The following is a 15,380-nucleotide window of genomic DNA, read 5'->3' on the forward strand; positions in this document are numbered from 1 at the left end:
GCTGGCTAAGTACCATTGAACTGGCCAGGCTAACTGGTTTTGAATATCGGTCGGACACCGCGTAAGCTGCACACCAATTTGCAGAGTAGCATTAAGGTGGAATTTTGGCATTTGCACGTGTAATGTGTGGAATGCGTACGTAAATGCTTTTATGTTTAACACTTACGAACGTAATAAGCACATTCATGTCAGCACCTAATTTACAGAATTACCACCCAAGGGGGTAACTTTCAAATCGTGCTTCTAAATGAAAGGCCAAAGGCACTTTTTAACCAAAGGATTTTACATTAAAAATTTTCCCCTTTAAAAACTGAGTCAAGACCAGCACACACACAAATCTGTATCTACTATCATGTGGTACCTTCTCCCATGTATACTTTTGGGGAAACAAAAATAGGGTGCAAGTGTACTCTCCACCCCATCCTGTCCCCATAAAGGCCTTCTCAGTACTTGAGTACAATTGTGAGCATATGGGCTATGTGCATATAATTATACTCATGTATAAGATAGGCAATTTTCAAAAACCCCATTGCCACACATAAAACACAATTTAGGGCCCTGCTCTACGTGCTAATTGATTTACAGAAGGCATACGTCATGGTAATACGAATACTTAGGTCATGTGCAAGTCTCTTCTATCACTGCTGCCAACTAAACTTGACACTAGTCGAACCCCCGGTGTTCTGATTCCCACCACGGTACGGTGCTGGCGATTTCTGCCCTGGGAAATGGGGGTGTGAAGATGCAGAATATGGTTAGCAACCCTGAAACACTGTAGCACTCCTTGTTCCCTCTAAGCTGAGCAGGAGTCCTCCATCTGCAATCCTGCCAGTAGGGGGCGCTGTTTCACTATCACATTTTCAATGACGAGGGACAGGCAAGTTCTGCAGGACTGCAGGGAACCTGCCTGTGCCTAGCGACTGAAAACACAACATTGAAGCACCACCCCTACTGGTAGCTATGCAACTTGAGGATACCCGCTCATCTTAGACAGAACAGTGGTAGAACTATGGCCTTATTTAAGGGACCCCCACTACCAACAATTCCATGGGGCACAGCAGAAGCTCTTCCAAGAATGAAGTCAAACCAGAGAAACAAAATGGAGGAAAAGCAAGAAAGAGTGAACTCCGTTTTAGATATTGCTCAAAATATAGCCAGCAAACCAGGTGAGCTTCCATCTCGTACTTTCCAAATCAACCTCTTCTGTTCACTTAACACAGAGCACGAAACATTATTATTTCCAGTGTTAATAAGCGTGTGCTAGGACAATCCTTTGCAGGCAGGTATAGCTATAGGAAAGAACAGCAGGTACCCTGGGGTGAAGGAGGGGGAATCAGCATGATACAACATACATTTTAGAACAGAGGCTAACTCATGCAAAAACTATCTAGTTACAAACTGCTATTGATATCATGCAAAATGCTCATCTAACCATGCCACAGAGCTCATCCCCAGTATATTAATAAAACGGCACATGGAAGTCATTGAAATGGACATGTATACGAGCATAACAGAAGAAATACAAGACAGAATCTGTGAATGAAGAACAGGTTTCTTGGTGAAAAGTTGCACGTGCAGAATACATTCTAAGACAGAAGGAGCAGCATGTTAGAGATTGCCACAAGATCATGCGTGTTAAAGATGGCTCTGTGTTTTGGCACATCTATGCCACCTTATATCTATGTGGCAAGGTTTTATTTATTTATTTATTGTGAACATTTATATCCCGCATATTCCCACCAAGGCAGGCTCTATGTGGCGTACAATGTTAGGAGAAAAGTACAACATAATAGCAGTAGTGCAAAGCAGAGGATAAAGTAGATGAGGGGAAGGGAGGGAAAACAGCAGGGGAAAGGAAGGCGGAGATGCAGAAGATCAAGCAGCTGAGGAGAATGATCGAGTACATAGGTAGGTCTTCAGGGATTTCTTGAATAGACTTTGATCAGTAGTCTCTTTTAACGCTGATGGCAGAGCGTTAGATTAAAATGTTGCTTAAGATTAGAGCTTTCATAAAATTTAAGAGCATTCTTAGATCGCAATGAAGCAAAGCACACTTGGTCTTTCTGTTGACAATGTATTATCAGTATTATTAAACTGATGGGCTACATCTGCACCTTCTCATTTTGTAATACAACAACATGGAAGAGAGATTTTTGCCATTCAGCCTTTCATCAGTCTGTGGCCCACCCTCCCTGGCTACTATAAACTGCACCATTCCCAGGCGAATTGGTTCAACTGATGTTAAGTGCGCTCTCTACTGTAATTTTCTTACAACCAAGGGTACATATTTTCTGCTTATTAAACAAGTTAAGTACTGTTTTGAATATGTTTGACCTATCGTGGCATGTGGTTTCTATTGGGGAAAACCTGGCGTTTTTGTGACGGCCGTAAGTAATTACCGTTGTGTTGGTAAGTTTCACTCAAGCTTGAGCTGGGTGTAATAAGAGACAGTTGCCATAAACAGGCCGGGCAAATCATGGAATGGTCATGGTGTGTGGGCTTTTGTTGAGAAACAGATCTCAACTCAGCATGAAAAAAAAAAAAAAAAAGAAACCTCACAGCCCAACACACGAACTTGAAACTCTTCAGTTCTGTAATTACATGGCTATTACTCATAATTGCCTGCAGTTCTCTGTCCATCACACATAGTTAGACAAAAAAAATAATTTCAAAAGCATCTCTGCTCTTGCTAGCCATTCTAAAGTTAAACAACATCTCTTGGTGCTCAGCTTTCCCAGACATCACTAAGAACATATTAATGAAAAGCGTTTACACACATCGTTTGCTTTGAAAAGAACTGTGGCTCCTTGTAGACCGATCAATTAAACAAACTTGAGTTACAGCAGTTGATCGGTCTTATGTGTGGCTAGAGTCTTACATGTTTTATATGACTCTTGTTTATTGTTCACCAATACAAAACGACTTTGATTCATTGTGAAATGTCAAATGCCGGCTTGCTGTTCAGGTCTGGTTGACTGTACATCTGTTATTTCCTGGAGGTCAAAAAAAGTATCTGGTCATTCTGACGCTGTATCCTTAGCACATGGCAAAGGATCGAGAGGCACTTCAGATCCACACCAGCGAAGATGAAGCAAACAGTGGGTCAAAAGATGGTAACAAGAAAAAAATCTTTACTGAAACAATCACCCAATGTGGTCCACGTTTCGCCCCAACAAGGGCTGCCTCAGGGGTAAAAAAAACAAACTAAAAACAATCAAACAACATACAAACACACAATAAATCACAAACTAACATCAGCATATAAGATGTAAGGGATCCCACACAGATATGCATAATAACAGGCATCATAATTGCAAAAATATGTAAACAAAATAAAAAATTACATATTAAATAACAAAAAACAAATAGAACCTCATGATAAAACAAATGGATAAGTCTGTACATGAAAAGTAAAAAAGTACAAAAGCTTGACTGGGACTATAACTGCTAGTGTCTGTGACACCACTACTACTGGTATCTGGTTATGTGTTTTACCTTGAGTTTGTGCACCAACTTTGTGTAAGTTCTCTCACAAAATAGTAGCACCTCAGCTTATTTTATATATTCATGCCCATAAGCATATTTTTTGCTTTTTTACTTCTTTTATTTTTCATATACAGACTTGGATATAACAAAAGAGAGGGAACGAAGTACAAACTAAAGTCCAAACAAAAAAAAACAGCACCACGGGCCTTTAAAAATGGAACACAGTTCTTTAATGAATGAGCCTTGACAAAAAGACCCGACACGGGCCGTGTTTCGGTGACTAGCACCTGCGTCAGGGGTCTACATAGAATACAAAACATAGAAATAATATATTTTTAAAAATTTTTTAACATATAATGAATAAAACCAAAGATTAATATTTAGACTCATCAAGCATACATATATAAGCCAGTATTATATAATATGACCTTTTTATAAAATATATTATTAATAATTAAAATAAGCGTTTTAAACATATAATATTAATATATGAAAAAAAATTTTTGTCCAAAAGTAAGGAATAATATATTGTAGAGGAATATATTCGAGTTATTCCCCAAGTTTTCCACGTCATCACTGTGGTGAGTTACCATTTTTGTTTTGATTAATTATCCATTTATTTTCAAATTACTATATAATAATATATGAGAATGTTAAAATATTAAATGCAATGTTAAAATATTAAATGCTTTAGGTATTTATATAGGCTTATATATGTATGCTTGATGAGTCTAAATATTAATCTTTGGTTTTATTCATTATATGTTAAAAATTTTTTAAAAATATATTATTTCTATGTTTTGTATTCTATGTAGACCCCTGACGCAGGTGCTAGTCACCGAAACACGGCCCGTGTCGGGTCTTTTTGTCAAGGCTCATTCATTAAAGAACTGTGTTCCATTTTTAAAGGCCCGTGGTGCTGTTTTTTTTGTTTGTTCATATACAGACTTGGCCAAGTGTTTTATCATATGGTTTTATTTGTTTTTTTTATGTTGTTTTGATTGTTTTTAGTTTTACACCCCTGAGGCAGCCCTTGTTAGGGCAAAACGAGGACCATGTCAGGTGACTGTTTCAATAAAGTTTTTTCCTTTTTACCATCTTTCAACCTGCTGCTTTCTTCATCCTTTGTACACGGGGCATTCAAACTAATGTTTATTTGTCCTTGAGGATAAAAGGTACTTTTAGTACACACATGTTATAAATCCTGGAGGAACCTAAGATGGTAATAATGAAAATTGGAGCAACAGCCTTGCAAGAAACTAGACTGAGGGAAGAAAAAGAAACTGGGTTGATACTGCCTAATGGCCAGTTAAATCGCTTTGTTCAGAGGCTAATCTGTCATTTTCTGCAGCATTAACCAGTTACTGCCTCTGAAAATGTCTAGTAAACGCCAATCTCAAAACTAGCTATTTTGGGGGCTTTTCAGGGGCACAATTGGAACTTGGCCAGTTAAGAGCTGATATTCAGCACTTAACCGCATAAAACTCAATCCTACCTTTAGGGTTACCATATGTCCGGATTTACCCGGACATGTTCTCTTTTTGAGGACATGTCCGGGCGTCCGGACGGATTTTGCCAGTCCGCCCATTTGTCCGGATTTCTGGACAAACGGGCGGGCGGCGGGCCTATCCTATCCTAGCCTCCCCTTCCCTTACGTACTATCTACTGCCCTGGCAGTCTAGTGACCTCTTCAGGGCAGGAAAGAGCCCCCTCTTTCCTGCCCGGAACCCTGCCCTTGCCCTGCATCCTGTTGCTGTGACAGTCTCGGGATTCAAAATGGCCGCCGAGAGTTGAAGCGGCCTCGCGAGACTTCAACTCTCGGTGGCCATTTTGAATCCCGAGACCGTCACAGCAACAGGATGCAGGGCAAGGGCAGGGTTCCGGGCAGGAAAGAGGGGGCTCTTTCCTGCACTGAAGAAGTCACTAGACCACCAGGGCAGTAGATAGTAAGTAAGGGGAGGGGAGGTGACCCGGAGGAGGGGAGGGGAATATGTGACCTGGGGGAGGGTAGGGGAATGTGACAGGGGTGGGGTGAGGATGCGAACGGGGCGGGGCGTGGGTGGGACATGTGTCCTCTTTTTAGAGGAGAAAATATGGTAACCCTATACCTTTATACAGTGCCCCATAGCTGGTCAGGTGCTGAATATCACATTTAGGGGTCCTTTCACAAATGCGCACTGAAAAATGGCCTGTGGTAGGGTAGACGCGTGTTTTGAGCGCACACAGAATCATTTTTCAGTGCACCTGTAAAAAACGACATTTTTTAATGTTTGCTGAAAATGGACGTGTGGCAAAATGAAAATTTCTGCGCATCCATTTTGGGTCTGAGACCTTACCCCCAGCCGTTGACCTAGCAATAAAGTCTCATGCGGTAACCGGATGGTAGTGACCTGTGCAGGTCAAATGCCACTTGGCGCACGTCCAAATATGAACATCCGAAAAGAAAAATTATTTTTCGGACACATGCCAAAAATGAAATTGCCGCAAGAGCCACACGGTAGTCGGGTGCTAACTCCGTTTTGGCGCGTGGTTGGCACGCGTAGACACTTACGCGGCTTAGTAAAAGGGCCCCTTAATCGGCTATGCGTTAGCTGGCTCCACCAACCCAGAAATTTGAAGCACGGACATGGCCTGGCAATGACTTTCAGGACATAACACCGACAGCGGTCAGCAACACACTGAGCATCTCTAGCTAAATATCGACCTCAACATGTCTATTTACATGCAGTCTTCTGTTTGGTTAACGGTGAATAACTAACGTGCTGTTGAGCTAAAATACTTTTCTCTCTTTTTGAAGCCCACCCTAGATCAGTATAATATGCAAGAGTCAGGGTGTACAGACTTACATATGAACGGCTTGACGCTGCTGTGGATGTGCTTGTGCTGTTTAAGGCCTGAAGAGGTGGCGAAAGTCTTGCCACACTCTGGACAAGCGTGGGCGCGGGCTCCGACATGCTGGGAGCGGATATGCCTCTGAAGGTTGCTGGGGTCCGTGAAAACCTGCTAGGAAACGAGTACCGATTAGACAAGAAACTTGACAGCACAATTGGATTAAGGGAGCCAAGGATTCTCTGAAGCAGGTTTAATATCCTCATCCATGAAAACATACCTAGGGGCTAGTGAGGCTTGTAGGATTACTCTGGACATTTCTCCTATGCGGAAACACCAGAAGAAAAATGAAATGTTCTGCCACTCTGTAAAAAAGTCCCGACATGGCCATGTTTTGCCTCACTAGAGGCTGCCTCGGGGGCTAAAACAGCCATTGCGGTCCCAAAAGGCACAAATATGGAATAGAGTTAAAATCCAATGAAAGCAGCAACAGTCAGCCTTGTAGCTTGAATGAGGGAGACGGTTGCTGTGTTTCTATCTACCCTGCAAGCTGCAAGGCTGACTGTTGCTGATTTCATTGGATTCAGTGGCGTTCCTGGCCTGGATGGCACCCGGGGCGGAGTGCCCGATGCGCCCCCCCCCCCCCCGCTAGATGACACCTCCCCCCCTCCGGCGAAATGACACCCCCCCCGGGTGCACACCGCTGGGGGGGGAGGGGGTGCCGTGGCGCGCGCCTGCTCCTCCGAGTTCGCTAAACTTCATTCGTTCGCCGCAGCTCCCTCTGCCCCGGAACAGGAAGTAACCTGTTCCAGGGCAGAGGGAGCTGCAGCGAACGAACGAAGTTTAGCGAACTTGGAGGAGCAGGGGCGCGCCACGGCACCCCCCCAGTGGCGTGCACCCGGGGCGGACCGCCCCCACCCTTGGTATGCCACTGATTGGATTTCAGCTCTATTGCGTGTTTGTACCTTTTCGGACCGCAACAGCTGTTCAGCCCCTGACACAGCCTCTAGTGAGGTGAAGCGTGGCCACGTCGGGACTTTTTTACAGAGTGGCACAAATAAAGCCTATTTATCATACCACTAAGCCGTGTGTTTGCTCTTCTTTGGACTCCATTTTTTTCTATGCACCAGAAACCCCTCTACTGCCTAAGAAAGCAGGAAAAAACAAGAGCAGCAAAAGATCTGTAATGTAAGCACAGCAGACCAGTACAAGCAGATAGTAGTAGAAAGTACTGTTCCCTCTAAGCTGAGCGGGAGTCCTCCAAATGCATTGCTGCCAGTAGGGGGCAGTGCTTCAATATTGTGTTTTCAATCACTAGGGACAGGCAGGTTCCCCTGGAGTCCTGCAGAGCTTGCCTGTCTCTCGCTATTGGAAATGTGATAGTGGAAACAGCATCACCCACTGGCAGGACTGTAGGTGGAGGACTCCTGCTGAGCTTAGAGGGAACTGTAGTATTAAGGACTTTAATTCTACCTGCTGGAGATACTTCTGAGGACTTGCTGAAAGGTTAATTCACCTAGACCGTTACTCTAGAGAGAAGTGCGCTTTTGACCCTACCTCTCTAGCTTTGCCTCTGATGCAACCTTTGGCGAAACGTGGCCTCATCAGGCATAAGCGTATTTGGTAGAATTAAAGTCCTTGCTTCTACTATCTATGTGTGTTGGTCTGCTGTTTGTTCTGCTTTCCTAAGAAAACTATAGCATGCTGACCATGTAGAGCTGCCATGGGAAGGAATGTACCCTACATTGAGGACATGATCAAGCATCAAGGAACCGTCTTCTTTTGTAACATGAACTTTGGATCCATGTGTCCCGGGGCGTAGCCAGACACCCAATTTTGGGTGGGCCTGGGCCCAAGATGGGTGGGCAGAAGAACTCCACCTTGTCCCACAAGTGATTTGGTCTCTCCCTCTCTTGCCTGCATGCCATATGGTCTCTCAAACATCCCCCCCTCCCCTGAATACCTTTTAAATAGCAGATTTTCACCGGCAGCGAGCAGCAACTAATACACACTGCTCATGTTGACCCCACAGCCTTCCCTCTGATGCAACTTCCTGTTTCCGCATAGGTGGGAATACATCAGAGGGAAGGCTGTGGGGCCGGTGTGAGCAGTATGTATCAGTCGCTGCTCACTGCAGGCGAAGACCTGCTATTTACAAGGTATGCAGGAGGGACAGTTGTTGGGAGTTTTTGGCGGGTGGGGCTTGGGAATCCCTGCCAGCCATATCATAGGTATGCTGCTACAGGGTGGGTCTGAACTCAAAGTGGGTGGGCCTGGGCACGCTCGGGCCCACCCCTGGCTACGCCACTGATGTGTCCATCAAGAACTGTAGAATTTGAAATCTATAATCCAGCACATCAAATAGTAATTATATAAATAAAGTTATAAGCAGGGCTTTTTTTGGAGGGGTTACCTGGGGGTACTGAGTACCAGCACCTTTTCCATTGTCTGCTAAAATTGACCCATGGAACCCAAGTTTTAATGAAAGAGCTCAGGCTCTACCCACCAATTCTGCCTTTTCATAGGTTCTGTGACTGGTTGCAGGGGGCCTGGCTATTGTGGGGAGGGTCCCTCAGTGATTACCCCCACCCCTGAGGGGTGGCCTAGCATTTGAGTACCGGCACCTTTTTCACTAGAAAAAGTGCACTGGTTATAAGAAATCTGATCTAGGTATTGGGATCTGAAAGGTACTTGGACCTGGATCCCCCTTGTCTGACAGATGCTGGACTTGATGGACCTTGGTCTAAACTCACTTCTTATATTTTAAAGAAATGAAGTATACTATGCCTTTCTGTCTACACTTTAAGTAGAGGAGTGTGGTAGCCGTGTTAGTCCACTCTTAAGGTTATCAATAGAAATCAAACAAAATAAAACATGGAAAGGAAAAGAAAATAAGATGATACCTTTTTTATTGGACATAACTTAATACATTTCTTGATTAGCTTTCGAAGGTTGCCCTTCTTCCTCAGATGGGAAATAAGCAAATGTGCTAGCTGACAGTGTATATAAGTGAAAACATTCAAGCATTACTATGACAGTCTGACAGGGTGGGAGGATGGGGGTGGGTAGGAGGTATGCATGGGGACATCAAAGCATATCATTGATATTCTAACAGGATGGGTGTGGATAGGTGAGGGGTGGGGTGATCAACAGAGACATACAGCTTTATGGTTTATAATGGGCTAGGAACCCCAGATCCTTGTTAAGTCCTTTCTGTTGGGTGTTAAAATATTCAAAATATTCAATCATTCTGCTTGAATGTTTTCACTTACATACACTGTCAGCTAGCACATTTGCTTATTTCCCATCTGAGGAAGAAGGGCAACCTTCGAAAGCTAATCAAGAAATGTATTAAGTTATGTCCAATAAAAAAGGTATCATCTTATTTTCTTTTCCATGTTTTATTTTGTTTGATTTCTATAGATTCTACATGGAATGTTGCTATTCCACTAGCAACATTCCATGTAGAAGTCGGCCCTTGCAGATCACCAATGTGGCCGCGCAGGCTTCTGCTTCTGTGAGTCTGACGTCCTGCACGTACGTGCAGGATGTCAGACTCACAGAAACAGAAGCCTGCGCAGCCTTCTACATGGAATGTTGCTAGTGGAATAGCAACATTCCATGTAGAATCTCCAATAGTAGCAACATTCCATGTAGAATCTCCAATGGTATCTATTTTACTGTCATAGTAATGCTTGAATGTTTTCACTTATATACACTGTCAGCTAGCACATTTGCTTATTTCCCATCTGAGGAAGAAGGGCAACCTTCGAAAGCTAATCAAGAAATGTATTAAGTTATGTCCAATAAAAAAGGTATCATCTTATTTTCTTTTCCATGTTTTATTTTGTTTGAGTTCTATTGTCTACACTTTAAAATTAAGAATGCATTTTGAGGACAACATTCACAGTAATTTACAAGGGTAAAATGTGTTCTACCCATGCAAGTCCGTTATCTCAAAATCACCCTTCCCTCGGTGGAAGTAATGCATTGGTGGAAGAGCTGTTCCCATGGGTGTCTTTAGGTTGGGGGGGGGGGGGGGGGGGGGTTGGAGAGCAATTGCATAGATAGTGTTTTCAAACGTTTGCACAAATCGTCCCAGAAAAGCAGGCTCACGTGACTGTGGGGCTCATTTTCAAAGCACTTACATTTACAAAGGTCCATAGGTTATTATGTAACTTTGTAAGTCTAAGTGCTTTGAAAATATGCCTCTATATGTACCAGTGGCGTAGCCACAGGTGGGCCTGGGTGGGCCAGGGTCCACCCACTTAGGGCTCAGGCCCACCCAAGAGTAGCGCACGTTTAGTGGTAGCTGGTGGGGATCCCAAGCTCTGCCAGCTGAAGAATTCCCCTTGATGGTAACGAAAATGATACTCTCCACGATACTGGCAGTTTTCAGCGCATCCCTGCTGCAGACTGCCAAGGTGGAAAGAAGCATTTGCCTGCCAGCTGAGATATTTTTTGGGTGGTGGGTAGAGAACATTTGGTGCCCACCCACTTCTTGCCGAGGCCCACCCAAAATCTACTGTCTGGCTACGCCCCTGGTATGTACTTTGCACCCACAGTGAGTTTCAAAGCAAAATCACACATGTATTTTCACTTTGAAAATTGCCATCAAGCCCTCAAGTAAAAATTGCATGCAGCCTTCGTTCCAGTACAGACAGATTTCTCCATTAAAAAAAGACAGTTTGGCATCATCCTTCACACAGTCACAGGGTATTATGGGGGAGATACAAAAAGATTGTCCTGAACCAATGTTTCCCAAACATTTATCCAGTATGACTCCATTCTAACACTTACAATTTCATGTGACTCAAGATAATGATGTCAACAAAACGGCAGATCTCCCCTACCTATTTACATCTTCCTTTTCCCCCTTATCAGTAGCGGCAACAGTACACAACATTGGCAGTAGTCAGAACAGGGCCTTGGGTGCACTGTGTGCTCACAGACCCCAACAGGGATTTCCACTCTTACAGGAAGTTCACACAGGAAGGTGGAAGAGAGGGGAGGGCCTGTGAACACTGACTGACTCAACAGGCCTCACGCCGACTGCCATTACTAGGCGTAAGTCACAACAGAGGCCCAGAGGGAGAGGGATCAGCCCTGTTTTTGTGACCCTCGTCTACTAATGATGTGACCCCCATAGACCAGAGGTTCCCAAACTGTGGGCCAGGACCCCCGCATGGGGTCACGACCTAGGTGGGCTCTCCATAAGCGCATCATTATGCTGCACATCCAGGGAGTCACGTAATTCTATTTGGTCACAATCTTGGGGTCACAGTCACAAAAAGATTGGGACGCAACTGCCATAGGCTGAGAACCACTATCGTTCCAGGAACATCCTTGCTCCAGGGCTTCTAAGACATTCCAGGAGAATATAGGTCTAGAAATATGAAATGAGAACTACAGATGTTACCTTTTAAATTTTCCTCACTCGTTACGGACTATAATCTCACTATCTGCCAGATGTGCCCAAGTCTGAACGTCATTGAAATGAATGAGTTGTGGTGAAAACTAAAATGAAATAAAATGTCCCTAGACAGATCCAACAACCAACAAATTCACTTTACCTTGGCACAGTTTTCACATTCATAGTGCTTTCCGTTGTCATGAGACATTTGATGACGAATCAAGTTAGACTTCCAGTTGAAAGCTTTGGGACACTGGTCACACTTGTACTCCCTCTCCTCGGTATGAGATAACATGTGTTTTTCCAGACTGTTTAACACAGATGCACAGTGATTATAGTTGCAAGTAATGTGTCATTTCAAAGACTTCATGCCCTAAATAATCATAACATAAAATATCAAGTGTTCCCAGTGTTAGCATTGGGGGTGGGGGGTGAAAACAAGGCAATTACCCTGGGTCCCCAGACTACAAAGGGGCCCTCAAGCTTATCTGAAGCTAAAAAATATACAGCTTGATGGTGGGTTTTGGGGACCCCTCCAAAATAAAGTTTACCACGTCATTCTACCATTAAAGAACCCAAGTTGATTACAAGCATTGATAGCTATGAGTTAGTAAAGTATTTCAGTATTTGTCCGAACACCTAGACTATGTTGGGAATTATGATTCCATTAACTTCAATGAAGGTATGTGCTGGATTTTCATAGTTCTTTTTCTATTATCTAGAAACTTTCTGGCTGATATTGGAAGTGATTTAAGCAGCCAGGAGAGGTTCCTGCCTGCTTAAATTCCCTGGGTCTGCCGAAACTGAGCAGTGCCGCTGAATATCACTTCTGACCTCCCATTAAATAAATAGGCAGGTCAGGGGCAGTATGGGATGGCGCTGGGGAGGAGCCAGCACTGAATATTGGCCAGCACCTGCATAACTTTTTTTCCCTTGTAAAGCCCCCCGATAAAGCCCCTACCTTCCCTTCCCCTCCTCCCAGCCTGCCGCCATGAAGAACTCATCACCCCCAGAATGCTCCCTCCATCTCTAACCCCCCTGCCATCTAGGTAGGCTCCCTGGGCCTAGCTGGTGTCCCTGGCGGTCTGTGGGGATCATTAGAAGCAGGAGTATATGTATCGTTAAATAATTTCGGGTTTTTAAAAGAGAGAGAATGGAATCAGATGTATTATTTCTAACTAAAACCTGGATAATAAGTATGTTCTCAATGAAATGAATTGACTATACGCCGTATTTGGTCTTGAGGAAGCCAACCAGATGATCAATGTGGAATAATGAATTAGATGAGTAATATCTGGGGATAATCAGGTTAATACCATGTTTTCTTTTTTTCTGTTTACTGTTTAATTGATCTCCTTGTCTTATTTCGCTCTCCCTATTTTTCTTCACTTTGTGGTCTAAGAAAGAGAAAGATTTTATATAATCCATATGTCTAGTTGGGATTGTTTTCTTCTTGTATTGTATTAATATGCAATCATCTCTGTATTACTATTTGCAAGTGACCCTTGTAAAATGAAAAAAGAAGCAGGAGTGAAGGCAGCAGCCATTTTCTTAGGGAACCTGCAAGAGGCAAGAGCGAGTGGCTTTTGCTCCTGGTTCCAATGACACCCCCCACCCCAAGGACCACCAGGAACATCGGGTAGGCCTGGAGAAGTGGATGTGGGTGTTCTGAGGTGGGAGGATTTGGGGGACTTCTTCATGGTTGCGAGCTGGGGGGGAGGGGCATGGAAGGAGGGGGCTTTGTTGGGGGCTGGGAGGGGTCAGGGGGCTTTAAAAGGGAAATAAAAGTTATGCGGGTGTCAGTTAATATTCATCTGGCACCTGCATAATTGTCTTATGTGGGCCTCAGCTGAATATCGGCCAGGACTCACAAAAATTCTGGGAGGTGTGGCATTGGGGTGATAATGATTGCTGAGTTTATAAAAAGCTCAGGGGGCTGCCTGCTGCCCTTGAAGCTAAATGAGGGCGGGGCAAGGCTGAAGGTTCACCTTGCACCGGTCCTGTTACCAGGGCAGGTAATAAAGAGCTGACAGTAATTGCAACAGCTTTCTGAACTTTCAAATGCCCAATTTGTTTGGTGTAGCATAATCATCATCTTTCAAATATTTTAACTAACATCATTTGTATAAATGAATGGGTGCCAGGTTTTTTTTTTTCCAAGAGGCAACATGAGCTTGTTGAAAAGGATGTAAGGCTGTAAAAACTCATTTGTTTTAAAGAGTTTTGATGGACTGTTTAATTGTTATGCTGGTAGATTGGTTTAATTGATTTTATGTTTGTGGGTATTGTTTTTTATCATGGATGTAAATCATGTAACCGTTCTGGGCGCAGTCAATAGGACGGGCTATAAAACTGAATGAATGAATAAATAAATAAATAAATAAATACATACATACATACATACATAATATATGGAAGCATTGATGTTCTCAAACTGGACATTTGCCTCTGTCAAGACTTTGAAATATCTTGACTTAGGGGTTTAGTTATCAAAAGAGGCTACTGTTAAGAAGTGTCATTTTATCACAGGTCCCATTTTAAGCAAGGAGACCTGGGTTCTAATAACTAGGGTTAACATTAAAATTACATGTCTGAATAGTGGGCCCACATTGATAACGTCCCCCCTTACAGCCAGAAATATTTCAAGAATTTATCTGATTTGATTTAGCCCATGCCTTTCCGGAAGTAGGCTAAGGTGAGTTGCAGTAGGTACATCCCTGTCACTGGAAGGTTTACAACATAATCTGTACCTGAGGTAGTTGAGGTTCAAGTGACTTATCCAAGGATGCAAGAAGCAGCGGTGGGATTTTAACCCTGTACTTCCTTGGTTTTCAGCCTGCTGCTTCAACCACTAGAGCGAATGTACAACGTTTGCGAAAGAGTGTGAAGCTAGCCAGATAAAATACAATCCCCCCCACCCGTTTACTAAGTTGTGCTAGCCATGTATTAATGTCGTGCAGCCTATTCATTTTGAATGGGCTACGTCAGCATTGCCGCACGGCTTTGTAAAAAGGGAGGAATGTTTGTCTTAAAATATTTATTAAAATAAAATCTTTGTGCAATATGATGTTTATATCATACCTGTAAAATAAAAACTGTAAACCGCTTAGGTGTAAGCAGTATATACATACTGAAATGAATGAATGAATATGAAAAGCATCATTTTGGAGAGGATTTTGGTTCTAGGAACGTATCTGTCTCTACACAAATTGAATATCTCTAGCTGGATACCTCAAATCGATTTATTTTCCTTCCTACTCCTCGAGCTTCATATGGGTTTCATCGTAGTCAATACAGAGACACATTGAGTTATGATGATCACCTCATCTTTCAATTATCTTAATTGAAACAAGAAAGTTTCAATGCTTTGCTATTTATCCTAATCACTAATTAAAATTGCTTTTCAGTTCCTTCTTTCTTTAAACAGGATCTCTAGCTAGATGCTTTTTAAAACATGCACTGCGTTTGTTTATTTGAAAGCAACAAGAATTGTGATGTATTCTATCTTTTAATTATTTACACATTAGGTCCTGGATGTATTAACCTGGAGCAACATCCATAAGTAGGACTCTGCATGCAGAAATGAATAGAAATCCTAACATTTAGTTGGTTTCCTTGTATATTTTTGCACACAAAGTCCATTCACAAGGGT

General features: G+C 43.1%; 1 protein-coding gene across 3 annotated transcripts in view; it reads right to left on the bottom strand.

Annotated features, from left to right (window-relative positions):
• Positions 1 to 15,380, bottom strand: part of MECOM (MDS1 and EVI1 complex locus) — a 777,983-nt gene that overhangs the window by 70,652 nt on the left and 691,951 nt on the right. For 2 of the 3 annotated variants that reach the window (XM_030216132.1, XM_030216134.1), the window contains 2 exons: positions 11,889 to 12,036; positions 6,333 to 6,489 (listed from right to left, as the gene is read on the bottom strand). In XM_030216132.1, coding sequence (XP_030071992.1) covers positions 6,333 to 6,489; positions 11,889 to 12,036 — 305 coding nt within the window. The remainder of the gene's footprint in view (positions 1 to 6,332; positions 6,490 to 11,888; positions 12,037 to 15,380) is intronic. The other variant, XM_030216133.1, reaches the window with a different exon arrangement.

The sequence above is a fragment of the Microcaecilia unicolor genome, chromosome 10, assembly GCF_901765095.1.
Source record: "Microcaecilia unicolor chromosome 10, aMicUni1.1, whole genome shotgun sequence".
Taxonomy (NCBI): domain Eukaryota; kingdom Metazoa; phylum Chordata; class Amphibia; order Gymnophiona; family Siphonopidae; genus Microcaecilia; species Microcaecilia unicolor.